Here is a 27973-nt window from a genome sequence, read left to right as displayed (position 1 = left end):
ACACCTATACGTGTTGTCGCGTACCTGGAGGTGCACAGGCGAAACACCGAAAATAACCTTTTAAATATAAATTACGATCCTGATAAAGGAAATATGCTTAACCTGTAGATTAAAACCCAAACATCTTAGGCTCTATCAGAAGAAGATACTTTTGTTGCAATCACATCGTTTCACTTCTACCAGGGAACAACTATTACCATTGAGTCCACCTGCTCAGATCATGCGTTCGACATCGGAGGTCCATAACGGCGAAGGTGCCAGACACTCAGTTCCGCCTTTAAATGGTAACATTGTAACTATATATGTTTCTTGCAGTATAAGTTGGTGAAGAATCATTTGGAAAGTGAGGCCTATGAAGTTGATAGTTCTGCCAGCGATTGGTGAATCTACCTTTTTCTTTACACAGGTTCTAAACGCTCCAGGTGTAAAACTGAGAAAAGTTACCTTGGTGTCAGAGTACGCATGCCTGTCAGGGACTTGTTAAGAAACATACGCATAGCGAAGGGAATGGATCCTAAGGATATCCAGGTAGCTCATGTTGCTATGCTACAGAACTGTCGTTTTTTATTTTCTTAATTTTGATCTTGGGCTCTGTCTTTATAGTATAATCTGCACATCTCACTGAAATAATTTGCATTCATTTGTTGTAGAGAATGTCTGCGAAGGCATCAAAAGGTAAATATGACAAAAAAGACTGATAAACTATTTATTTGAAATGTAACTCGCTTTGAGGACAGTGTGATTTCACTTGTTGCTTCTACTCAGGAGACAAAAAACGTGTCAAGACGTCAGCAGATCGAAGAAACAACCAGGTGAATAACACAATTATATCATCAAAAGTTGTAAGCTCATTTTCAAACGATCTTTGGATGAGTTTGGGTAGGCCTATATGTTTTTTCTCTGTTTTTCACTTCTAGAAAAAACGTAACTCGGTGGCTCAGGAGGAATTGTCCATAATAGTGGAGGTGTTGGAGGAAGACCTCAAAAAGAGCACGTCCACACACCAGCCCATTAAATTGGTCACCTCGGCCAACAGACCCGAGCACAATCCACTGCCTGAAGAGTTCCTCCCCCAGACATACTTTTGTGAGTTCAGTCAGAAAATGGAGATGGCCCCTTCTCCAGAGCCTTCCTCGCCTCCCGCACCTTCCTCCCCGGACGGGTTCTTCTCCTTCCCATGTGCAGAGTATCGGAGGAGTTTTTCGGTCCTTGCCGACAGTTTCGGTGGCTACAGTAGTGACGACTCTGAAGACTTCCATGCCAGTCCGCAGCAGTATGTCGCTGACTCCCCCAGCTCAGGGGACTACCAGTTCCCCTCGTATCATGACTCCTGTCAGTCCAGCCCAGAATCTGCATGTGATTTTGGTCTGGACTATGCTGAGGGGTCGGCGATAAGTCAGGAGTTACACGGTTTCTCTCAGCAGGGTTCCTATCAGCAGAAGGAGTGGTCCAATGACTTCTTCTGGAACCAAGTTGAGAGGGAAGGGAACCTTCTGAAAAGTTTCTCCAACAGGGAGCTGCTGACACCTGACAGGAATGGAAAATTGTAAGTAGGTCAATAAATCATAGCCGTCAGTTTTATAATAATGATAAATAATAATAATACATTTTATTTAAAAACGCCTTTCAGGACACCCAAGGTCGCTTCACAGATAAAACAAATAGAAGAAAAAAATATATATCATTAGTCCATTTAGCCATATCATAGTCCATAGGCTAGTCTCATGGAGCAGGTGGTGGCTTTTGGGCTGGAAGGCGTCATTCCTCTATATTGGAAGGCGTCATTCCTCTATATTGCAACAGTGCTAGAGATATGGGTAGTGTGTGTCACTTGTCTCATTGTTGTTCGAGGGTAATTTGTAGCTTTCTTTAAAAATGTTGCACATGAACACAGATATACACATATTACACATATTTACTGACCCCATTTAGAGTGAAAGGCCAGACCACATGAGACCAATTATACTCATGAATACTTTGCCTAGGACCAGTCTGGCCCTCAGCCGTGGCCTACTGATTAGGGCTTCAGACTTGGAAACCGAAGGGTTGCCGGTTCGATTCCCAACCAGTAGGAAACATGTGGGTGGGGGAAGTGGTTGAGCATGCAAGTATACTTGGCCTATAAACCTGATTTACATTTTTTTTTTTTTCAGTCAGTGCTTCATCTGACAGTCTATCACAAGACATCTTATATCCTCACTTAAACATTTGGTCAAATAACCTTTATATGGTGTCAGAGGCCAATGTACAGTAATGTGTTAGTGTTGCTTTATATATATATATATATATGTGTGTGTGTATGTATATTTGTGTGTGTGTATGTATATTTATCTATGTATATTATTTTTTAATAGTTAATTATGATGAATTATGATTAATTATTAACTATGATTAATTATTATTAATTATTTTTATAACATGCACTTATATCTTAACACTTCTCCAGGTTGCTTCATCGACTGGTCGAAGAGGGCAAGCGGGCACACGTGTACATTATTGCCAAAAGAATGGCCGACCTGAATCAACTGAACGCCAAGGATCAGGAGGGGAAGGTAAAAAAGGCAAAAGTAGAGAAAAAACAGCCAAAATATATAGCATGTAAAAGGACAACATTGACTCATTAATTTAATGGTGAATACTGTTCATGTTCATGGTGTTCTTTTCCCATAGACTGCTCTTCACATGGCTGCACAGAAAAACCAGCATGTGATGGTAGCTGACCTGATCAGTTTGGGTGCTAACATCAACGAGAGGGACCTGTGTGGGAAGACGTGTCTCCATCTCGGTGCAGAAAATGGCTATGTCAGGGTGCTAGAGGTACGAAACCCTCCGATATCCCTTTAGTGCCTCTAGAGAATGGTCTATGGTTTCACATCTTAGTCTGTGTTCAGTGAGTCCATTCTACAACTAGATGTACCGCGGAGCGGTACAAAATATGACCGCCGCCCAGTCCGGCACATTTTTTCCACAAAAATAAGGCACACTTGTCAAATTGTGTTCAGTTCCTACTTAGCTTCAGTAATTCAGCAAAGTCAGGATATCTGCTGGTCTGGCTGCTGGCTAAAAACAAAAGGTGAAAGGCATATATGATTCTAACTGTCTCACTGAATTGCATTATGCACACTCAATTCTCACTGGTATCTGCTAGACAACAAGTACCAAAACATTAGTTCATAGATTTCACATGTAAAATACATTTTATACAACCCCACCCCCATCTTGCCTGTTCATAATTCTGAGAAATTGTTTAATTGTGTGCATTTGTGCGTGTACGTGTTTGTGTTTGTGTGTGTGTGTGTGTGTGTGTGTGCGTGCATGTGGGTGTGCCTGTGTGTGTGCATGTGCATGCATGCATGCATACATATATCTACTGTGTGAGTGTGTCATACGTATGATTACTGTGAATGTATGTGTGTGTGTGAATATCTGTTTATGCACATGTGTGCATATGGAATTGGTTAACATGACTCCTGGAGGCAAACATACGCAAAAAATTGGTCATCCTAGGCCCTACGGTTCTCAAGATATTCACAGAAAACTCTGTTGGTGTACGGTCACTAAATGTACACATAAATTAATTTATTGTATGGCCCCCCATGAACAAAAGTCCACGAAACTTGGCATGCATTCAGATAGTGTCATAATGATCCTACACTTTCAATTTCATGCAGTTTTGACCATGTCAGCCAGAGATATTGTGATTACAACACCTAATTTTTTGCTTTTTAATTTTTAACTAGGTGGCGCTATACATGAATTGAGTGCTAATGGGATGGGTTGACTTGGCCCCTTAAGAGCAACATAAAAAAAAGGTGGTCCTCCTAGGCCCTACGGTTCTCGAGATATTCACAGAAAACTGTGTCCGGCCACCTACAGGCCAGTTGGTGTACAGTAACATAAATTAATTTATTGTATGGCCGCCCATGAACGGAATTCCACGAAACTTGGCATGCCTTCAGAGGGTGTCATAATGATCCTACGCTTCCAATTTCGTGCAGTTTTGACCATGTTAGGTCACAGATACCGGCGATTACAACACCTCATTTTTACTTTTTTGCTTTTAACTAGGTGGCGCTATACATGAAATGAGTGGTTATGGAATGGGTTGACATGGCCCCTTAAGATCAACATACAAAAAAAGGTGGTCTTCCTAAACCCTACGGTTCTCGAGATATTCACAGAAAACTGTGTCTGCCCTACCCTCCTTTCGGGGGGTTCAGTCCAGCGGGGGGGGGGGCTACAGATCAAAACGAAAAACGATGGTTCCATGCTATCCATGTGGGGCTACATGCCCACTAGGTTTCGTGTACCCCGGTCTTTCAGTGTCCCGGGAATCCTTGACAGATATTTGCGAAAAAGAAAAAAAAATCTGACTAAACCTATATGACCGCCGCTTCGCTCCGCGGCGGTCATAATGACAGAACTGTGACACCAGAATTGATCACGCTGCAGTACTATCAGTACTATGTGACTTCCTTTGCATTGAACTGACACATTGTACCATTTTCTCAACAGGTCATTATGAACGCAATGAGAGATGGAGTGCATGTGGATTTGGAAGTCAAAGATATGAATGGTATGTAATTGTATGCTGCACATCTCATATTTGCTGGTTGACCCTATGTTATTGAGGGACTTGCTTGTTTATAAAGTTACAATTGGTAAGATGTATAATACTTCCTCTTTAAAGGTGCTCTAAGCGATGCTGGGTAACGTCACTTCTGTTGACTTTCAAACAAAACAGAGAGCTAGCTAGATACTTCCTCCCCCTCCCTCCTGTGCTGCTCCCGTGCAATTGAAACTCTCCTAAAAGCGCATCTCATTTGTGATTTGCTGGTCAGTTTGTTATGTTTTTATATGCTAGGTTTGCCCAGGTTGTTTTTGTTGCTGTTTTTGAAGCCTGGGCTGTCCACAAAGATCACGTTTTTTTACAGTGTATTCAGGACACAGACAGCTAGCGGTTGGTTAGGTGATGTTTGCAGTAAGTGACATAAAATGTTTTAGCCTAAAAACGTGTGGCATCGCTTAGAGCACCTTTAAGGGATTCTCTGCTCAGACTGTGTTCAGTATAGTCTGTGGCTCACTTTGACCATACACATAGTAGTAGTAGTAGTAGTAGTAGTAGTAGTAGTAGTAGTTGTAAATAGTAAATGATAAGTGGGCTGCATTCATTAGTGCTTTTCCACTCCTCCGAGCACTCAATGCGATTTACAATGCCATGCCTCTGATTCATAAAAAAACAGGCTAACACACTCAACACCTTGGTTTATACCATAGACAGTAAAAGACAGACATGTGGACTCGAGTCACATGACTTGGACTCGAGTCAGACTCGAGTCATGATTTTAATGACTTCAGATTTGACTTGATAAAATTCGCCATGACTTGCGACTCGACTTGGACTTGAATACTATTCACTTGAGACTTGACTCGGACTTTGCCTCTTTGACTTGTGATGACTTGACATGTCTCGAATCAAAAACTAAATTTCCTGATCGTGGACCAGTCACCCCACAGACGCTTTCCCGCGACTAAAAAAAAATAAATAGCGGAGACAAGCGGCCAGAGCACAGTACAGTACTGCCACTACCCCCACACGCGTTACACACTGTTTGTAGGGGACCAAGAGACAGAGGAAGGACCAACATTAAGCCAATCACTAGTAGCTTTACTGCAAACTGATTTGCACTCTTGTTAGAGAACGTTTAATGTCAAAAAGCACCAACAGCATGTTACATAAAGTTGATACTTTTCGAGTCCTGTCCATTAAGATCCAATTTGAACTTATGCTAGCCTATACTGCATTTAATTGAGAACGCATCTAAGCACGCACGAGAGGGAGAGAAAATGAGTAGGTTCCAGCTGGCTTGTCATTGTTGATGATGATTGATATCTTCTTTTAAATATAAGAAACATATAAAAGGAAATCGTGAAGGCAACAAATACGAGATTAGAGGAGATTGTTAATTTATCCGGTTCTCCCTAGCCTACTGTACTGTTATAAACTATGAGATCCAGGTCACTATGACATAGCTGCACTCACTGTGATTTGGAAAGTGGACAAGAATATTATGAAGAGTTGTCTTTGCCTTGTGTAATGGAACTGGTGAGTCTTGAAGTATATAATAATTTATTTACATGAAGCACATGATATGCCGATTGAAACGCATTTCACTCAGCTACTGTAGCTAGGTGGCTACTGGCTACCGCGCTCATAATTCACTTTTAATTGCAAACAGAAAATGTCAAGCAAGCATCATGTCATACATGCTTCTCTTTCCAAGGGAATGAAAGCTGTTTGTGCCAACTTAATATCATGCTTATCATTGTTAATATTGTGCTATACATGTGGCACAAACAATGTTTGAGTTTGTGGACTAGCCATAGGCTATATTTGAACGGAGCTGGTAAAAAAAGATCATTATGAGAACGTGTGGACAGTGGCACACAATGACACAATGGGCTTAAAGTGACAGTGCACCATTTACAAATGAGATAAACAGCATCAAATGTGTAGTAGAAATGAATACTTTAAAACAAAATTACTGTCATTATTATATTTTAAATAATATAAAAGTGTTGACCTTGGCTTCCCTTATGAGTCGCCACTGCCAGACAGCCTAATAAATTGTTTGCAGGCAAATCTGTGGCCTAGCGCAGTGAACTGCCGTCAGTCAAATTATTACTCATCCTTACAGTGGGCTCCGCAATTTGGAAAAACAATATATATATTTGCAGCTGTGCTGAGTGTTATGTAGCTATCCGTTTACAGATTACTCAGGTATGCACATGCATATGTCGTAAAAGATTACAAGACAGAAACATTGAACATATTTTAATCTGTATTTATAAACAAAAACTACTGTGGATTAGATGGAAGTGCTAAAATTATGATCGATAGTCTAATAATGGCATTATTAAGTGAAGAGTACCTGATGACTTGTTCAGGACTTGAAAAAGATTGGGACTTGGACTTGGACTCGACTTGGCTTTGATGTGACTTGGACTTGGACTCGACTTGCCCTTCTCTGTATTTACTTGGGACTTGACTTGGACTTGACTGCTAAGACTTGGGACTTACTTGTGACTTGCCAAACAGTGACTTGGTCCCACCTCTGGTAAAAGATATGGACACAGCCATCCCATAGTGATGTGTGAAGCAAATTTGATCCCATTTCCTGTTGGTCAACTTCGGTTCTCGCGCATCCTCAGTCCAGGCAAGTGAGAAGCGTGTGACGTTAAGCAACGGACTGAAACACAGTAACTCGTCTGGTAGCCGTGCAAAGAAAATTGATAACGTGCAGAGTGCTGCGAGTTCGAGTGCAGCTTTTGGTCGGGATTTGTTCTGACGTAGCACCAACCCATCAAAACATCACATAATTGTTTTCCCCCCTCGATGCTTTCCTAAATATCTTACCCGTGGCCTTTACCCCAGACTGCCTTCGAGTTTCTTATCCAGAGAATACGGTTACTTTGCTCCTGTCCCATGCTCATTATGCATTGTTTTCAGAAAAACTTTCTGAAACTGATTTTAAAAAAAACAATGCAAATGATCTCAGCTGGTATTCTGTCTATAATGAAGTGGAATGGAAATGTATAAGTGTCTCCAAACTTTCGACTGGTAGTGTAGGCTGTAATGGTGTCTTTTGAAGCACGCTCTGTGTGTGTGTAGGCTGTAATGGTGTCTTTTGAAGCCTGCTCTGTGTGTGTGTCCACTAATAACCTCTGACCTCCTGTGCGTCCATCTGTGCGTCCAGGGCTGAGCATCCTGCAGAGCGCAGTGGTATCCCTCAGTGGCATGGTGCAGGAGGGCGAGAGCAGGGCCCTGCAGGGCCACGCCAGGCTCCACGCCCTGCGCAAGCAGCAGATGATGGAGACGCTCGAGTGCCTCCTGCAGATGGAGAGTAACGTGCACAATGTGGTGAGTCTATACAATAATTATACATCTTTATCCTTTAGTGTGGTCATGGGTCTGAGTCTCACAACATGGTGGTGAGTCCATAGAATATACTATGCATCTTTATCATTTAGTGTCGTAATGGGTCTGAGTCTCACAATGTTTTGAGTCTATACAATAACTATGCATCTTTATCATTTAGTGTGGTTATGGGTCTGAGGGCCAGATGTACTAGCGCTTTTGCGCCCACTTCAGGCGTATTTGTTTCGCAATGTGCGTGTAAAATCATTGCGAGGTATGTACAAACAGGCCGCAATGATGTAAAAGTGCAAACTGCCTGTCGCGGGAGCTGAAAGTGGCAGATTGCATTTGTCATGTCATGCATATGCATTCATGGGAGGATCCAGGGGAAAGTGGGAGTTTAGCGTAAAAAGATGGGAGGGGAAGAGTAAAGAGCGCCTAATTATTTATTCCGTGGTATGTACAAAGTCTGCTCCTGAAAGCGCACGTCTATTCTGCGCCTAAATACTTCCGCCTTGTAAAAGCAGGTGTTAATCCAAATTGCAGTTCAATGCGTCAATAAGAGAACCTTTCAAAGACAACAGAATCGCTATTTAGAGCACCAGTTTGTGTGGTGAAAGTATTTGTAGCCTACTACCAAAAGCAACCTCAACTTTCGTTGTCCTTTCGAATGTCTTACTTTCACTTTTACGTGATTCACTTAAACTTTCCTACTTGCTAGATTTGATCTTCCATAGCCTATGTGCACAAGTAGTTTGAGTAGAACTACTGATCTTCATTATCTCCCTGCTTGTTTACATCTTATCATGTATGGTATTATTTCATGATCGCTAAACGTTTGATTCTTTTTAATGTTGTCATCAGTTAACTTCATTGTGTTTATGGGCGGAGAAAGGCAGAGAAAGGCGCAGTTTACACTAAGGATTGAACGATTGATAAATACGACGGAAACTTGGGTCTGACAGCGTTCGCAATCTGCGGTGTGTCCATGACGCTGATAACGCTACGTTCGCAAATGTACGTACATCTGGCCCTGAGTTTCACAACGTGGAAGAACTTCAATTTATAAATAAAATGTATTAATATTAAATAATAATAAATAAAAAACTAAAACTCTAAAAGGAAAAAATGACACATACAACCACACACACAATAGCCTACATTTTTGGGCAGCCGTGGCCTACTGGTTAGCACTTCGGACCTGTAACCGGAGGGTTGCCGGTTCGAACCCCGACCAGTAGGCATGGCTGAAGTGCCCTTGAGCACGGCACCTAACCCCTCACTGCTCCCCGTGCGCCGCTGTTGATGCAGGCAGCTCACTGCGCCGGGATTAGTGTGTGCTTCACCTCACTGTGTGTACACTGTGTGCTGTGTCTGTTTCACTAATTCACGGATTGGGATAAATGCAGAGACCAAATTTCCCTCACGGGATCAAAAGAGTATATATACTTATACTTACATTGCACATTCTGCATTCTCACTTCATTATGTAAGATCAGCATATTTCAGCAGCATTTAGTGTGGCTATGGCTCTGCGTCTGGCATGATTCCTGTGACAATGGCCCGGTTCCTCCTAACGTTGGAGCCCTGATGGAGCCCTAGCCTAAGACTAAAAGCAAACATAGGTGGAAATCTCCATTGACAAAAGCATTTAGTCAAGACTATAGATGCAATCCCTGTACAGGAAACAGGCTAAGTGTGCCGTATATACACTGTGTACAGTATGCAAAACAAGTGTCAATGTTATATCTCATTATCAGTGTTCTATCTCAGTATCAGGACAGATTTGTGATTGCTTAAAATGTTGCAAGACCTTTGCAAGAAAGGTACAGTTCAATACATTCCAATGTAAGATTAATTGAAGAGTTGAGTGAATGTTCTGAGGAAATGAGTCAGTTGAGTCAACAAAGTCTCAGATGTGTCACAGGCTGGCTGCACCGAGCACGGCACGCAACGCTGAGTGTTGCAACACACGCTCCATGATAGCATGTTAGCATTCAGCTGTCCTCCCACTTAGAGAGAATGTAGAAGGTCCGTCTTTCCTGCAGACATTACTTTGAACTTCAGACACACCTCAAATTCCATTTGTGGCACACTTTCACCATTCTGCTTTTCGTTTGTTGATTGATAAATAAAAAGAGAATTATGTGTGATTATGAAGTGTTGAAACAACAATTCAGTGGTTATAAAAAAAAGCTTGTTTTGCTTGTATATTATTGAATTGCCAGGCTCATTATTGAATTGCCAGGCCTCGTTGTACATCTGGCTCTGTTTGAAACGGAAGACAGCTGCCTGCTGCCTCCCTCCATAAATGTCTCACTAGACATGACTTTGGATTGAATGCATCTTTTAAGAATGAGCGTAGCACTCTAGAATCTTTGGTTAACACTACGGTATAGATGGGTTCACAGTGTAATCTGATCTAATCAGATCTCCACCCAAAACAGCTGCAAAAGCTTTGTATGCGTTTTAAGGTTCCTTTCACATCCTTTACCTTCTCTGTTTGTAAACTGTAAATTTGATTTGATAGGAATCTATTTATGAACATTTTCCTTGAACCTTTTTGGAGAGTTACTCAGAAACAGGTGTGCGCTACCTGTTGGAATGCCCTACCCAATAGAAAACCCGTGCTCGGGGACCTGCTGTGTGTGCACCATGCCTGATTGTGTTCTGTGTGCTTCTCTTCTTACAGGAGATCTGCATGACCTAGCTGTGGCCTGCCCGCCATCACATATCTTTAGTTCTCATGAACTTCACATGTGTGTGTGTGTGTGTGTGTGTGAGCGTCTGCAGAAAGAATGCAGTCCTGTTAACTGACGGTACATGTTTCTGAGTGAATACAAGCTTGAACCTGTCTCAGAAGAGAGTTCAGAGGAAGAAGAAGAAAAGCCAACAGTAGTTGGAAGGCCAGTTGTTTGTGTCGAGAGAGAGAGGAGTGTCTTCTTCTGGGCTTAAAGGTCAAAGCTATGTATTATGCAGCCAGAGGGTATTTGCAGAGTTCTGCGATTATCACTGAGGCTGCTCATTAGCTGGTTTCTATGGAAACTTATCCTGTTTGTTCAATTTTCTTGGTATATGAAGACGCACATGTGGAGTATACTGTGTGATCAGTCAATGTGTATATAATATACACAAATATTATTTGTGTAGCCTCCCACCGTGTCGCTGCCTTTATGCAGGTAGTGAGGTAATGTTAGGGAGCGCTGCGTGGCATGCTCATGTTTTTTACATGTTACATTGTATTTTACTGTGGGCCCTATTTTGGCGATTTAAAACGCATGGTCACTAGCGAATAGCTTAATTCAATTTAGGGGTTTGTCCAGTCCACATTGGGGGTGGTTTGGTTATCAAACATTATCAAACGTCGGGCGGATGGCGCAACAAGGCGGTTATTATGTTTCTTAATCACTCTTGGGTGTGTTTTGGGTACCCTGGAAATCCAGAGTTCTCGCGAGAGCACAATTTGAATTGTGCCCGCAAGATACTCTGGCCACGAGCAATGATCCAAATTTCTTCTACCTCTCGAGCGAGAGGGACCAATCAAATCGGTGTAGGCGGGACAAAGGCGAGCTGCACTGATGACGACGGTGCTGCGACGTCCGGAATCATCTAGAAAACATTGCAAGATAGCTACCGATGAACACCAGTTGTTTGAAACGGCTTTGGCCGCTACAATAAAGGATTTAGATTTGGCTTTTCAACTAAAAGAGGAGCAGAAAATCGCCCTCAAATCGCTCCTTTGCAAGAACTGGATACGTCACACTGTGAATTGTTGTGATTGGTCGTAGCGTTATCCAACTGCGTGCAGTGAGAGTTTCAAATGCATGCTTGGTGCCGCCCCTCGAATTGGGCCATTTTCATTACTCGTGGCCAGACCCTTAATCTGAAAGATTCCAGGGTCTGGTTTACCAGGCTATGTTTTGGGCGTAACTTCATTTAAACCAATGAGAATGACATCTGTCATTCCCCTTAACAGCACGCAGCGCAATTCCAAACAGCGCATCTGTATTTTGCAGCGCATTTGAAGGAATCTGCTTGCACGTGAGACCGAATGGAACAGATATTCCACTAAACCATGCTATACTAAAACCTAGCAGAGTATATAGCCTATACGCATCTGTTCTCGTTTATCCTGCAGAGGAGTGGCTTGTACTCGTTACTGGCTAAGAGCGTCTTAATGGTACTTCTCACTGAAGTTACCAGCAGGACATACAGGGGAATTACAACTTATAATATAATTATCCAACTTAGGTTCCCATTCTTTATCATATTTACTTGTGATGAATCAGATTTTAGCATGCAAAATACTCTGACCTTTATTTTGATAGACTTTATTTGTATATCAGTCATTGCCATGGACATAGCCTATGTTAATGTGACCGGTCATGTTAGATATCAGTTTAGTGGTATACGCAAGTAGGCTACAACCCTGGATATTTGAGGTAGGACATGGATTCGCTTAAATAGAGGACAAAATGGGACTGAAACCCCAGTGTGTGGTGTGCAGTGAATTGCTGGCACATGAGAGCATGAAACCAATAAAACAAAAATGCTTCATGGAAACTAAGTACCCCTGTTAAAAGCAAACCTGTCGAATACTTTGAAAGGTGTTGAAGACGCACAAATGTAATTCCAAACATCAGCATGTTCCAAACAAGTAGGCCTACAGGCACTTTGCGTGTCTTACCATGTAGCTCACCATATCTGTTGGCTTGAAAGCTAAAACAAAATTGCGTCACGATTAAAGTCGCGACTAAATGGGAACATGGGGAAATTGTGGGTCCTAAAGCCAGACCAGTTAAGAACCACTGGTTTAGTCTGTGCTGTGTCAAAATCTAAGCCTATATGTTATTTAAGCCTACACATTTCCTCACTTTCTTACTCGACCTCTTTCTTATCTTCAAACGTCTTCTTAAGTGACACCCCGAAACACTATTGCACAGGCAGCACACAGGACTCTCACAAGTAGCAAAGAACTGGCATGACCGATGTAGGAGTAAGCTATAGCCCAAGCCTAATATGTTTATATATCTTCCAACAAACATAAAAACGGTGCAACAATCTAATGTTAAATAGTTAAAATTATTTATGTCTCTGTGTGGCATATAGCCTACTTGGGATGCTTACATGCAGATGTCAAAGTTTTTCTATTTTCGTATTGATGTGAATTAATTAACCATCAAATTAGAGGATATTTCAGAACTATTAACATGGACAGCTCCCCTTAAGAGCATTTTAAAAGCAGTGCACACGCGTTCACGCTACGAGCATGTTAGGAATAATGTGCTAGACCACACCTTCGGTTGTTAATTGCCACACCCCTGAGCACATTGTTCAATAAAAGAGTGTATGATAGTAATAAACTTTGCGTCAGGATAATAATCCACTTTGCACCAGGTTTTGCGTCGCAAAAGTAGGGCCCTATGACTTTGTGATCTATTAATGGTGCAGTCTATAATTCCAATCCAAACTACGGAGTGCTCATCAACATGGTCTAGGTCATCAATGGAAAAAAAGAAAAGAATTAAGGCACTTCTGTCAGAATTAAGGCACTTCTTTATTAAATACTGGTGACATGGCTGCATGTTTCAATCGTCCTCATCAGGGCATGACTTGTTGTCAAATTGAGTACATTTTTCATCACAGCCTTCTAGCTATCAATTGTGTCTATGCCCAGAGAGGTGACTGCATGCAGTCCTTGCTCTGTAAAAGTGACATGGACCAAGCTATAAACTATTTTGCCAATTAGCACGTCGCTTCACGAGCATAGAAGGGATATGTGATATGCTCATCAGAATTGCAGACTACACCTTTAATGGAGTTATTTATATATGTATATGTATATAATTTGGTGGAGGACCTCTGTAAGAAACCTTGTTTCATTTTTTGAGTGATAATCAATTCAGAAAATAGTGATTTATTTCTAACTTCACTTTGGTTTGATGGTTTACTTTTGTGAGGTTATATGCGGAACAGAGAGTTCAAGGGCATTCATTACTTTTAAGGCAATACAAATAAAACATGTCACCTAAAACAGGTTACCATTATTTAAATGTTGGTTCTTGTTTAAGTCCCCTGAGGTGATTTATTGTTGCTGTCATTAAATTTTAATTTAAGATAGCATTGGTATTTGGCAAACCCTTTTATCTTTACTGACTCACAAGTGAACCCACTGATGTTAAAGTCCCATTATAAAATATGATTTGTGTCATCAGTGTCAGATAGGGGAGATAGAGAGGATTTGTGGTTGTTGAGGGATAAGGAATAAAACGCTGTGTAATGTAATTGTGTTAGCATCCGTTTCATATTAATAATTGTTCATTTTGCATGTCATAGGTCACATTGTTTTATTATTATTATTATTATTATTATTATTATTATTATTATTATTAGTAGTAGTAGTAGTAGTAGTAGTAGCATTTTGAAGACCGTATTAGCAAAAAAATGTATTTTACTTTATTTCTTATGTGTGTATAATACATTTGTTATGTTGTCTAAGCACATTTTGAAATGTTTTGTGTATTAGGTGATGGGGATTATATAAAGTGTGTTAGTGTTACTGCTTTTATATGTTTGAGAAGTGAGCAGTGGAGGGGCTGAGATAGCTCGTCTGTGTGAGTGAATGTGTACTTCCCATCACTTAATACGGAAGCAAATAGTGGAGGGAAAAGAGGTGTTTGGTTTCACAGCTATTCTACCACAGGCACCACTTTGCATGGGTGGGTATCGAATGAATAATACAGTGAGATGATTGATTTAAAAACTTTAAGTTGAGCTAGGTTTGGTTTAGTTTAGTTTAGTTTAGTTTAAGTGGAATTTATTTTTTCACATTTTTGTGGCGGGAATGTAATCTTATGTACAACATTAAAAGAATGTAACTTTTTGCTACACGGCATATACTAGGTAATTATTTGATGAGTTTTTACCTAAGAATGGGTTGTATTGCATTTCCTTTGTATGCAGTGATTTGTATCATGTTTAAGATTTATTATTGATAATGTATACATAATGTCTTGGGCGTGGTACTGATACATGATACTTTTGTGAGTGTTTCTCCTGTTCTCATGGCCGAGGCCAATTAGTACACACTGGGTGTGAATGAGCACCTGATCCATTATTGAGAATAGTAGGCCTAGCCTACGAGCCCTTTTATATGTGTAGGCTATTGAGAATAGTAGCCTACGAGCCCTTTTATATGTGTAGGCTATTGAGAATAGTAGCCTACGAGCCCTTTTATATGTGTAGGCTATTGCGAGTGTGAACGAGATGACTTGTTTGTTGAAAGCGGAGGACTTGGGTGATTCTGGTAAATTGTGCAGAGTACAGAGCCCTGTGGGGCAGCATCGGTGCAGGAGGGACTCTCTCCGCTCAGGTTGGATTTCACAACCCGCTTAATGTTTGATGTCGGCACATTACCCTGTTGACTTGTGTATTTTGCTACTTACTTTCATTGTATATCAAAATCAAAATTATGAAGATGTTATACATATGTGGAACAAAAAAAAATTATAAAACGCATGAAAGAATAAATTAACCTGGAGTGATCATTCTAATAAACCAACAAAGGCAAATAAGCACTACATGATCTCATTCATTCAACTATTCAGACATCATACAAGGTCAGAGAATGCCAACAGTTTGTTTTAATCCACATTAATATCCAGACAGTATTGAAATTATCTTATTAAGTGCTCACCGAGATTAGAATGCATTCTGGTCTTCTTCATCATAACCACACACTGCAGTGTGGGTTATAATTATTATGACACCACGAGATGATTATGGCCCTCGGGCCAACACCAACCCATCTTCTTCTCACGCACAGAGAGAGCCCACGGCTTCTCCTTGACAGATCAAAGATTTGTTGATCCCCACAGCTATTTGCACGCAAATGGCTGGCTGACAGAAAACCGGCTCTGTAAGATACCGTCTTGAAAGTCTGGAAAGCTATACACCGGCTGCAGACTTTAACAGTGTGGTTTTCCAGTCACACACTTTTGAAACTGAGCAGCATAACCAGTTCTAGTACCTATCATAGTATCATAATACTATCACTCCCAGTCTAATTTGTTCGAAAGCTCTGACTCGTATCATAACTACTCCTTAAATAGATCTTGGGCCCATCAGGCTTAATGCTAATGTAGTTGTCATTGTCCTGAGTAGGCATCAGAATGCTGCCTCTCACCCCCCCTCCCCCCCCCCCTCCAACACACACACACCATTGAGTAAACAACTGCATTTAAAACCTTCGTTTACCTACACTTCTGAAACGATTTGGTAGGAGTTTAATGCACCCATTTAGATTTAATTTCACTGCTAGTTACGCCCCTGCTCGAAGTCGTAAGTCAATGAACCTTTCCGAGACCCACTCTCAGTTACAATTGAGAATGGCTGCGTGCTAACCAGGCTCAGACCACCATACACTTTAAGGTACATATGCAGATCAAAACTCTATAATAGGGTATGTTTTCATTAAAAAAATAAGCTACACACAATAGGCTACATGTGATTTCCTGCGGGCAGCCAGAATATCTGGCGCGTTAGTTTCGTTGAAGTATAGGCTAGGTAGAAGTCTGCGTAAACATGGAAAACTGGCTAAAAACAGGGACACTGTCCAAAAGGCCTAATTAAAGCGATCGAAGAGGAGAAGCGAGAGAAACAGAGCAGGACACAGGTAACGATGGAATGGGATGGGGGGCAGACTAATGAAGGTGAAGAAAACGAAAGTATGATGAGGCATATAGCCCTAGGCTTCACGTGGATTGGGAGACAGACTGCCCAAAGCCATAGTGCGTGGTCTGCAGTGAGATGCTACCTAACCATTCTAATGTGGTTCTCCACACTGTTTTTTTAACGTGAGAGCTCATAGACCAGTTGCACATTTTGATTATGTTATCATGTAGGGCGGCTAATTAAACAACGATGCCTGGAATGCGTCAATAGAATGAGTTACTTTTTTATGTGTTGGATGGTGGTACGCGAGCCGAGTCAGGATGTAGAAGGTGGTCCGCGGGGAAAAAAGTTTGGGAACCGCTGCATTACAGGAACGGAGAGCACTGGGTAACTCATTTCATTAACATGAAACCACTAAGGAAAAAAGTCTTGAATTTGATCTAGCATTTAAAAAGGTCTTGAAGTTCTGTTGATCTTACAGTTTTTTAACTGCTTACACACTAAACCTTTGCTTGTCACACAATTTTCTAAACATGTCTTCCAAACTTCATAACCCCACACCAAATCTGCAGAACCATAAATACAGACATCCCAAGTCTCCCGGAAGTTCCGGGAGTCTCCCGCATATTGATAGCGGCTCCCTGATGCCCGCAAATTAGATAAAATCTCCCGGAATCTAGAGCGAGCGAGCAAGAGTGCGCACGCAAGACCGAGACTTCAAATCACGTATGCATCTGAGTTTAGCGGCACACAACAGAGAGAGAGAGAGAGAGAGAGAGAGAGGGGTGGTGTGGTGTGCGTGTGCCTGAAGCAAGACGCATCCTGATTGGCATGTTTTGCTAAATCAACCAATCCGTTTTCAATGTAGTCAGGCTTTGATGTCTTTTATCGTGAACGAAATTAATCAGTTCAATGTATCTAGGAACAGGAGCGTCATGGCAGAGTCAGAGTGCCCCCAAAAAATGAACATTTAAGACCCATTTCACATCAGACCACATGATGTGTAGGCCTACCCTTGTCTCATAAGAGTAAACAATAATGATACTGTAGTTGCATGCTGCACTGTTTGTAACAGTGACTTATTGCCCATGGCAGGTTAAATGATTGCAAAAGACATGTTGAGGTGAGTTGAACAAGTGTAATTTCATGTGCATATTATTCAGGCCTAGATGGCTAGTTGCCAAGGCTACATGAAAAGACCAAACTACCAAAATCTACATATTTTATTATCAAAATTTAATTATCAAACATTCATCTGTATTTCAGTATCTAAGTATACCTATAGGCTACAATAATTCTTTTTTTTTTTGGGGGGGGGGGGTTCTTCGGGATACCTCCCTGAAATGACTTTTTGCAGGTTGGGATGTCTGTAAATATAACACTAATTCACAATATTTGACTCAGTTTTCAATTTACAAAAACAATTTTGCAAAACACCACACACAATTTTTTACTTAACACACAAAAATCTAACAGGAAGTAACTTGATTTCGTTTTTCACACACCATCAAATGCCACACTAAATCACCAGTGCTTCACTCTCAGGGCAGTTCCAGCGTTATGGATGTGACAATTGGACTCATATTGGTAAACAAAATGCCTTAGAGTGGGGGCAAAATTAGTATCAGTGAATTAATTTGCATAACTTTTAATGCAACCTCTGTCCTCTTAATACTGAGAAAACCTCAAATTTCATATAATCAATTTCATCCTAAGAATACAAGGCACTATGATATATGTACCATGAAGGAGACTTGAATGAACACAAAAAGTGTGTTTTTGAAACTATGCGTCATTTTTGTAATGCATTATGTAGGAAAAACTGGCGTTATGGATGTGACGGTTTCACGTTATGGATGTGACGTGTCTGAACCAGTCCTCGACAAACTACATAAAACACATAATTAAGTAGTGAATTTTGATATGAAACAATTGAAATAGTAATCATGAAAAACTAGCGATGAAATTATTGCTTCCTCAGTGCCCACTAAGATCCACAGGAAGAATCAGGACAAGTCATTTAAAATATAAAAAAGAAATTTATTTTTTTCTTTTACCGTCATCAATTTTGGTCAGTGATTCCCGGGTTACTGAAACACCAGGGAACATGAAACTTGGTGGCCACTCCCCTAAATAACTAGCCCTACCTGAACCGTTGCACCCAAGATGACAAAATATTTATGGTATGCTAGTCTCAAGAGCCCGCATCAACCTAACCCATACCCACTCATTTGTGATTTGCACACATAAAGTACATGCACGCGCACGTGCACACACGCACATGCGCACACACACACACACACACACACGCACGCACGCACGCACAGTCGCACACATACAGACAGGCAAGCACACACACACATAAACACATACAGACAGGCAAGCACACACACACACACACACACATGCACAAACACCCACCCACATGAATACAGACACATAAACACACACACACAGGAACGCATACGCACGAGGGCATGCAAACACATACGCACACATACACACACATAAACACACAAACACAGGCACGCATACGCACATGCACACACACACAGACACAGACACACACACACACACACACTCTTATAAACAAAAGCAAACTCACATATGCACACACTCATTTACATGCACATGAGTTGCAGGAGTAGGAGATGGAGACAAATTGACAAGCGTGATTTATTTTTGCGAAGAGAATATGCAGGACTGAGAGGCGGTCATATTTTGTACCGCTATGCGGTACATCTAGTTTATTGCTGCCCTTACTGATGTAACTCTGTGGGTATTAGCTACAGAGGACCTGACACTTCAAATGCTGTCATATCGCGTCACATTTAAAATTAAACTGTGTTAAGCAGACGTGAACGGCAGGACAGTTGAAATGCGTTGAAACTGACATGCCACCAGAACAGACGTTTTATAGGCTTTGAGGTATAATAAAGTCCCCAGTCTTGTAAATTCACATTATGTAACATCCATAACGTCACATCCATAACGCACCATTAAAGGTTTTAAAAGTAAGAAAGGGGCACAATTTGGTCATCACACTTTACATTGATATAAATCAGCTTTGCACAGACACTTTGGACATTGCTGCATCAATACTGTATGTGTAGCATAAACTTTTCCTATAAAACGTTATGGATGTGACATGGCCATGGAACTTGCTGACTTAAAAACAAAAGCCTTACAGTTGTGCTCTTAAAGGCAAGCTGAGTATAGACATTGCTCTACTATTCCCTTGTCAATCTGGAATTTGTCAAATGACACAATTTGTTTGAACATTAGGTCCATTTATCCACTTTTGAAATATGTATAATATTACCATGTAAAAAAAGTTGTTTCTGTATGGTTGCACACCACATTTATGATGTAAAAAGAGTGTCATTCTCCATCAAATTCAATCAGATCAGTTACAAACAATAAAATATAGACCTAAATAAAGATTTTAACAACAGTTCTATTTGCGTATGCACAACTTTTTTTTTCCATGGTAAGGATGACCTTTGCATGGAATTGCCCCTCACTCTTCACATGAGTAAACACTCATTACTTTACTGAACACCATTCAATCATTGCCTTAGTATACACCTATGAATAGATACTCTATATGTCCTAGAGGATTTCCGTTTGAAATGTTCAAAATCAATGCAGATTTGAAAGGAAAATGACTGTAATCGGTAGCCTGACGTAGTCATACTCAATTGTAGTAATACTCAATTCTACTCAAACGTTGTGGGCGGGACTAAGTTCGGAATGGCACCCAGGCTATGTAATCGGACTTTAGCTTACAGTAATATTTTAAAAAATGTTGGCTTTATGTAAAACTTGTCTTTTTTACTCTAGTTTTGTTTCTCCCCAAGTTACCTTTAGCTCAATACCCCCCCCCCCCACACACACACACACAAACAGACAAACACACGCACACACACACACATACACACACACACAAAGGCAAAGTCATTTGATAGTAATTTCCATCTTAGGCAAAATCAGCTTTTTCAAAACTCCATGTACATCTGGTGGTCATTGTATTTTGCATTGTTTTTTTCTTGCTGGCTGTAAAATATTGTATTTGCAACAGCACATTATTTGGGGAAAATCATTATTTTTGGTTTCAATATTGCCTGCATTTTTTACTGTATATTTAAACTTCTCTCTGTAGATACTATAACTTTCACTCTTCTATGGAAATACATATATAAAGCCTATATGAAAGACAGAAGAGTTTTAGGTTTTGAGCAACAGTGTGTATGATGTATCCAAAATGTCATATTTTGACGTTTTGTTTTGCTTTTTAGATGAAAAATGCATTTACTGTATTGTAAATCATGACAATTTCTCCTGGAGCTATATGAGCTGCCCTGAACACTGTGTTTTCCATCTTTTGATGTAGCGTCTAATGACTGCTCAGTAGTGTTTCATTTTGATTGCTTTGTGAGATTATCTGAAGACAGTGTTTGATTTTGAGCACAGGTACAACTGTTTTGATGTGATTGTTCAGTTTTGCAGGGGTTGTCAGAAATTTTGTGAATGTAGTTTGATATTTGAGATTTGTGTTATTGTGTTTTGTGTAAATGTGTTTAAGCAATTGTGAAAAACTGTAATTACTTAAATGCAATTAACAAAGTGAGAGTGGTTTTAACAAAAAGAAAACACATTTTGTTCTTTTCATGTAGGTCAACATGTTTGAATCACTAAAGATGGCCTGCATGTTGTAACAATAAGCTGTAGGGCCATAATTAAAATTCTTGGGTTTGTTCACATGTGCAAACCTGTGAGGCATCTCTTCTGCAGTTCATAACTTGTAGCTTTGAAGGGGTCTTTCCAGGCTCCCCCTTCTGGTCCACTGAGGTACTTCACAAAGCACCTTACCAATGTACCATATAAAAACAATCAGATCATGGATAAAACATGGCAGACAAAGTGTCTCACACTATTTGTACAGATGTTTTTTGTTTGTTTGTAAATTGTTAAAAGTTAGGAATATAATGGAAGGTTTTCAATTCTTGTTTAAAACACAAATAACATCTGTATTACACACATTACAAGCTGCTTTTCCATTTAATGTCTTATTTTGTCACCCTGAGATGACACATTAAGAACAGCAAATGTTAATTTCCGCTGACAATCATGCAATGTCTGTGCACTCGATTTCCTCCACTGCCTTTATCACACCATGCAGCCTATTGTAACCTATGGAACAGATTGAGAACTCCTATTTGGAGCACACTATTCTACAGTTGACCTTATATAATAATATGATTATATTATCGTATTTATAATACTTATAGTTCTTAATCCTTGCACTGGAGGATATCAATAGTACAATGGAAGGCTTCTACAGCACAGCAGAAGTCATCTCTTGCGAATGTGTTCACACGTTTTCATTGGGTTCACACAGTTCTCACACCCTTTTGCAAAATAGTTAACAAAGTTGTCATTCAAAGTCCCAAAACTCGATTGGTTTCCCTGTGCTAAACAAAAGGAAAACATCTTTTCACAGGTGGTAGAGATTCCTTGTACAAGTCTGAATCTCTGATACACCTGTGTGAAACTCATTTGCTCAATTCTTCAATCAGCAATTATTCATTATCCATAAGAGATGCCATGTCTGTTCTGTTTTGCTATTTGCAAGTAGGCTGGATCTAAGGCACATTTAGAGAAATTATTGTATAGCCTATTTGGTGAAGAAAAAAGTACAAAAGGTGTTTACTGTAGGTCTATTTTGATGAAAAATGACAAGTTGTAGTTCAATGAAATTTGTTTTGTCTAGGTGCTTACTGTAAGTCTAACATGTCAATTATTTTTTATTCAGTACATTTAGTCTTATCAGTTTTTTCTGATACCAGAAAAATGAGAAAGAAATGTAACAGACATAGCAAAAATGCTAATTTTGAGAACTATATTTTGCATTTTGTTGTCCAGTGTGTAATGATTGATTGAAATCACACAGTGATTTGACGACAGGATGTGTTGAAAGCAAGATCTGCTTTTGCTGCATGTTTTAAGTGTTTTCAGAGAGTAACATCCTTTTGCAAGCTACATGTAAATGTGTCATTTTGGCCAGAGTGTTTTTGTTTAGACACGGGTGTTTTGAGAATGTGATGTCAGAGTTGACACAAGCATCAAAACAAAGAAGAAAACTGTAATGACAATTGTGGATACAGACTTCAGCTGAAAGAAACAGCGCCCTCTACCATTCACACGTTGTAAATATTAACATCTCCAGTGGCAGCTGTGCATGGGGAGGAGACTGCATAAACAGGACAGGCTGGATGTAATAGGACACTGATACAAAGATAGATGGCTAAGAATTTCTACCTTGTCCATCAGGTACTGGAACTGTTTTTAACATTTTAAAGGTGACTTGTGGAGCAAATAAGAATGAAAGCACACTTAAATAAAAAAGAGAGAAAATTAAGGTTGTGAAGAACAAATTTGCATACAAGGCTAACATTCTGTTTTAAATGGCAAAAGCAAGACTTGCTGAAGTACCATAAAAATCAACCTCTTTATTCGGCTTTTCCATTGTGAACAGATTCTATAGATTATTTCGATTCAATTTTGAAACAGTGCATTAAGATCAAAAATGATTGTCCAGTATATTTTAACAGCTGATCTGAAACAAGAGGAAAAGCAATATCATACATTAACTACGACACCCACACTACTGACAATGCAAATAAAATAGTGGGCATATAATGGTGTGTATTAATTAAAGTAAATAACAAAAATACCAGAGTACAAAAAAGTGTGTCAACTAGCAGAACATGAAATACTCCGCTGTAACCATGGTACATGCTGTGAAATCAAAGCAGACATACAAGTCCTGTCCTACCATGCTCATCTAGTTTTATCCATGCATTCAATACCTGAGTAAGTGACATTACTCTGAGGATTTAATCCTTGCATTTGCAAATAGGCAACACATGTCAAAATATCTGTAGTAGTAAAAATAATTGTTTGTAATATTTTGGCACAGTTTTCCATGATGACATCAACTCTTTTCTAAAGCACCCCTGCATTGTCCAATGAGCTTCTCTGAGGCATGACCTCGTAAAATTAGCCTCACTCATTCCCACTGATATCCTTTACTTCCTGTTTCCAACAAGATAAACTGAAGAGTGAATGCATGTGAAAATTCAAAAAAATTAAAAACAAGTCACAGTGCACATAATATCAGATCATCAAGATAAATTGATGTGTTGAGAAGATCATGAATAATACACGGCTACATTTATTTTTTTGTTTTGTTTTGTTTTGTTTTGTTTTGTTTTTTTAAGCAATGTGACTACATCAATTAAAAAAAAAATTCATGCAAGTCTCACTTCGTTTCCACAGTCCCACTGAATACATTGCTGGCTCATGAAGGCTTTAGGCACTGATATCATCTTTAATGCGCTGGCTGCGCGCCTTGTAGACCTCGATGAGAAGATCTTTGACATACTGAATCTCTCGCTCTACCGACTCCGCCTTGTCGCGGAGTGCCCGGTTCTGTCCCTCTAGTCCCTGAAGCTCCGCCTCCAGAGAGTCCAGCTCCGCCCTCTTACGCTGACGATACCTGCCATTTTGAACCATCATATGGTTTTTCAAGTTTACATAACAACTATTGCATCTAAACAGAAGACAAAATGGAAGCATTATATGGAGTATATATAATAAACAGAAATTCCAAAACTATTTTACGAAGCCAACTAAACGCTCTACTGATACTAATGATAATATATTAATAATATAGCCATACATATTCAATATATTTTACATATGATAATATATCAATAGTAAAATATCTAACGTTTAATATATTAAACTTGAGTTACCTGTGAGCAGCAGTTTTGTTCTGGTCTCGTTTCTTCTGCTTCCGCTCTCCAGGTTGGCCCTCCATGGGGACAGCTCTCAGGTCTCCTTTCAGTGCACAGAGCTTGTCCTTTGGTCTCTGCACTGGCCTGTGCATGGCCGACACCACGCTGTCCCCTCCTAAGACACATTCGAAACCCTCTCCAAGGCATTCGTGGTAGGGCCGGTGGTTCTGCAGCTGGGGCTCCGAGACCACCCCTTTCACTGAGGCGTCCAGGGGGTCCATGAAGCCTGGGCAGGGTTCTGCTGCGCCGACGCCGTGCTGGTAGAAGTACTCCTCAGCGGCCTCTGGCTCGGAGAACTCCAGGTTCCTCCCATTACCGTTGCACTGCAAAAACGGAATATCCATCCTATCCTGCCAACCAACGTTCTTCATCCCATGCATCAGATGGCTTTCCTTCTTTGAGTGGCCATTCAAGGGTCCACTCACACAATAACCCGGGGCCATCTCGACACTACAAAAAACATCGCCCCGGAAACAATAGTTTTCTTCTTCCTTCAACAATATGGCACATTCTTTGACCTTCTTAACACCTCCTGCGTTCTTCCCGAAAGTTCTGTCCACAGAGCTGTGGTCAAGCACCATGCTATCGAACCCTGAGTAGCTCTCTTTGGAAGTCCACGTCTCTTTCTGTAAAGTCCATGTCTGCTTCTGTGAGTCCATGCCTTCCCTGAATGCATTGGGCGCAACCCTTCGGCCGCTGTAGTGTGGAGGACCATTGTTGAATGCCGTGGGTCGCAACATTTTGGGTCTTCCCATTGGACCTCCACAGAAACCCACTTGATCGAGTTCCCCCAGGCTAACTAGCAGCGGGTTCGTTTCTGATTGGCTTGGGCTGTGCGAAGCATATGGAAATTCGTAGCACAAGGTTGAATCCATTCCTTGTACACCTTTGTGGCTCTTTTGCCATTTCTCCACTTTGGCCGGGGTGAAGTCTGAGAGGAAATAATCCTCAAACTGAGAAAGTTCCTCTTGCAAGAGTGACGTCATGATGTGCAAATCAGAGGGCACCTGAACGTCATGTTCTGGGGGAGAGGCAGGTTGTGAGGAGCCAGGAGACGATTCAGACGAAGGGGAAAATGAGCATAATTCTTCTTTTTCGGTCATCCAGTCTGTGGAATATTCACCTGCGGTAAAGGATAGATAAAAGACACATCAGAATTGTTTTCGCATGTCTTTCACTTCATCTGACCTAAAAATCGCTCGAAAAGTGCATAATAGAAATTGAAATATTGGCCACATACTGTTCTATTTCCCCTAAAGCGATTTTATTATTATGCAAAGCCTTAAGCTCTGCAGTATAACGACATCTTTGTCAAAATTGCATCATAACATGGTACCACGCCTCAAAAATCCACACCATTAAATAAAAAATAAATATTGCAATTTATCGTAAAAAAAAAATATATTCAAAATTCAATATTAAATTCTCTATGATAACCAATTTTTTTTTAGAAATTACGAAGACAAAATTATATATAGGCTGCGAAGAACTAGGTCACGGTAACAATCCAGAGTAATACGGTAAAACACATGCCAGCATACAAAACAGATTTAACGTTAGCCTTACTCACTGTACGCCATTTACATGTGTGCTGCAGTGCGGCTCCGACACGGACACTGGAAAAATAGAAATAGTCTAGTAGAGACTTACCAATTATTTGTCGTTTCCGCAGTGGCTCCTCCCCTCTCTCCTCCTGTGATTGGCTATCGTTAGCCCGTTGGGGAGGGGGAGTGATGAACCCGACCAAGCAAACGAAGGAAATTCGGAAATTTTCTCGAGAATGACTTCTTCTGGTTCATGTGATGAGCTGCGTTGGAAACGAAGGCAGGCATCATGGAGGATAGTGGTGAAACGTGAGACCTGAGGGATATAAAGAGCCACAGACAAATGGTCAGTTTGACATTCATGGTCATAAAATTTTGTGCATGTGTGCCCCACCCCCCTTCCTCCCTTCAGCTCCCCACCCATCTGTTTCCACACCCACTCACAGTGGTGAGGCAGTGAAACTGCTTTCCTAGAACTTTTGCCTGTTCAGTTGCCTGAAAGTTCTCATACATTTTTGCATGTGGGGTCACCAAGAGAAAGCAGGATTATGGGAACAGACCTCTATAATTCAAATTCTATTCATTTGCACACACACACACTTAACACAGATATTTAAATATGTCATAAAAGGTTTTTTTCATACTCCTGCTACACTGATCATTAAGTTTAAGAGCAACAGCTGTCACTGTGCATTTATAATCTACTGTGTTAAATTATAGATTTCATCAATAATCCATTGATTAAAGCAAAAAAGGACCTTCCTAACAATGAATATAAGACAATAAGAAATGTAGTTGAGGATATAACTTGTAGGGGTTGTCCAAGTGTCAGCAGTAGCAGTTGTTTACTATATCAATATTCTCATGCCTCTAGAACAGACTTGAAACAATAGCCTTTACTTACCCCTACACAAAACATGCTGTTACAAATTAAGCAGAGGAAAGTTTTAGCACAATCCGCAGGTTAAATGGAAACTTAAAAGAACTTGACACTTACTCCATTTTTCTGACTTTGCTCAGTATTCTGACTTCGTGGAGAATATATTAAAGCACAGCAACGCGGAGATATCGTCGACTTCAATTGATCTCAAACATAATTTTGTCAGATCCTGATGAGTCCGATGAGTTTGCAGCTCTTCAATGTATCAAGGAGTTCTGAAAGTTGAAACCGCTGCTGGGATTCTTCATCAGCGACCAACCGTGTCACACGACACAGTATCCCTCCGCAGATAACGGAATACAGTTGTAGGCTATACTACTAATGGGCCACTAGAGCTGTTCCCGCTGCTCATAATCTCCGTGTCCATGTGTAATGATTATCTTGGCGATACAACTCCATTTAATGCTGGTGTCGCTCGCATCTGGCCGAGTAGCCTAATACTGGTGCCGATGTGTTTTCTGATAGCGTGACGGCTTTACTTAAAAACGAGATGTCTAAAAACGTCTCCTTTTACAGTAAAGGACTACTCAATACGCGCACGTGGAAGGACACAGTTTTCGCTCTGGGCGATGCAACTATTGTTGCAATAGTCTTGCATCAGATTCAGAGGGGTTGTAACTTTCAAACTTTGTAGTTTTTCTATTTGTTACTACATGTCGCCCTCAAACATCATCTCGGCCATTTACCAATTGAAATTTCTGTTGATAGTGGAAAGAACAGCTTACACATATGCGTACTATAGTGGCCGAGGGCAGTACATTTTACGCTTTGTTGCATTATTAATGTGTTATTGCAGTGTTATCAGCAATAGTGGCAATTGCTCTTTGAACAGCATTAGCCTATACATCTAATTCTCGGGCTACCAAAACGGTCAGGATCAAGGGCAACGTTTGCATTAATGGTCAGTGTCATTATACTTGGTCACATAGATTACACATATTGATGGGTCATCTGTGTTATTGGCCCATTGGGTCCTTGCATGCATGAGCGGACTAACAATCCGGAGGTCTCATTAATGCCCAAGTGACACCGCCTC

The 27973-nt window shown here is 40.5% G+C and overlaps 2 protein-coding genes across 4 annotated transcripts; one reads left to right on the top strand and one right to left on the bottom strand.

Moving 5' to 3' along the window:
- The first annotated feature begins 5 nt into the window (after positions 1 to 5).
- LOC143131384 (uncharacterized) lies at positions 6 to 16001 on the top strand. 2 transcript variants are annotated; one of them, XM_076290995.1, is made up of 10 exons: positions 6 to 284; positions 407 to 528; positions 651 to 675; positions 766 to 812; positions 918 to 1546; positions 2447 to 2552; positions 2671 to 2817; positions 4516 to 4576; positions 7758 to 7921; positions 10614 to 16001. In XM_076290995.1, the coding sequence occupies exons 1-10, from the start codon at positions 221 to 223 to the stop codon at positions 10626 to 10628; spliced, it is 1380 nt and encodes a 459-aa protein (XP_076147110.1). In that variant the 5' UTR covers positions 6 to 220; the 3' UTR covers positions 10629 to 16001. The 2 variants fall into 2 exon arrangements, with proteins under 2 accessions (XP_076147110.1, XP_076147109.1); XM_076290994.1 differs by having other exon boundaries at positions 10611 to 16001.
- Positions 16002 to 23083: 7082 nt separating this feature from the next.
- atf5b (activating transcription factor 5b) lies at positions 23084 to 27288 on the bottom strand. 2 transcript variants are annotated; one of them, XM_076290992.1, is made up of 4 exons: positions 26995 to 27288; positions 26104 to 26313; positions 24412 to 25576; positions 23084 to 24206 (listed from the first exon to the last, which is right to left on the bottom strand). In XM_076290992.1, exons 3-4 carry the CDS (start codon positions 25554 to 25556, stop codon positions 23966 to 23968), a joined length of 1386 nt encoding a protein of 461 aa, XP_076147107.1. In that variant the 5' UTR covers positions 25557 to 25576; positions 26104 to 26313; positions 26995 to 27288; the 3' UTR covers positions 23084 to 23965. The 2 variants fall into 2 exon arrangements, with proteins under 2 accessions (XP_076147107.1, XP_076147108.1); XM_076290993.1 differs by having other exon boundaries at positions 23084 to 24152; positions 26995 to 27286.
- Between the last annotated feature and the right edge of the window lie 685 nt (positions 27289 to 27973).

This window comes from Alosa pseudoharengus, unplaced genomic scaffold (genome assembly GCF_046254945.1).
Source record: "Alosa pseudoharengus isolate Yale_2024_CS ecotype anadromous, Long Island Sound unplaced genomic scaffold, YU_APseudo_1.1 YU_APseudo_1.1_scf_18, whole genome shotgun sequence".
Lineage (NCBI taxonomy): Eukaryota > Metazoa > Chordata > Actinopteri > Clupeiformes > Clupeidae > Alosa > Alosa pseudoharengus.
The sequence above is the reverse complement of the archived record's forward strand: the minus strand, read 5'-3'. Positions and strand labels throughout refer to the sequence as shown.

What these genes read in the sequence shown, in the direction of transcription:
- LOC143131384 (XM_076290994.1), top strand. Translation starts at nt 221, where the DNA reads ATGCGTTCGACATCGGAGGTCCATAACGGCGAAGGTGCCAGACACTCA. An exon ending in CCTGACAGGAATGGAAAATT is followed by an intron (nt 1,547 to 2,446) that starts GTAAGTAGGTCA and finishes ACACTTCTCCAG; the next exon opens with GTTGCTTCATCGACTGGTCG. An exon ending in GCTATGTCAGGGTGCTAGAG is followed by an intron (nt 2,818 to 4,515) that starts GTACGAAACCCT and finishes TTTTCTCAACAG; the next exon opens with GTCATTATGAACGCAATGAG.
- atf5b (XM_076290992.1), bottom strand. Translation starts at nt 25,556, where the DNA reads ATGACCGAAAAAGAAGAATTATGCTCATTTTCCCCTTCGTCTGAATCG. An exon ending in AACAAAACTGCTGCTCACAG is followed by an intron (nt 24,207 to 24,411) that starts GTAACTCAAGTT and finishes TCTTCTGTTTAG; the next exon opens with ATGCAATAGTTGTTATGTAA.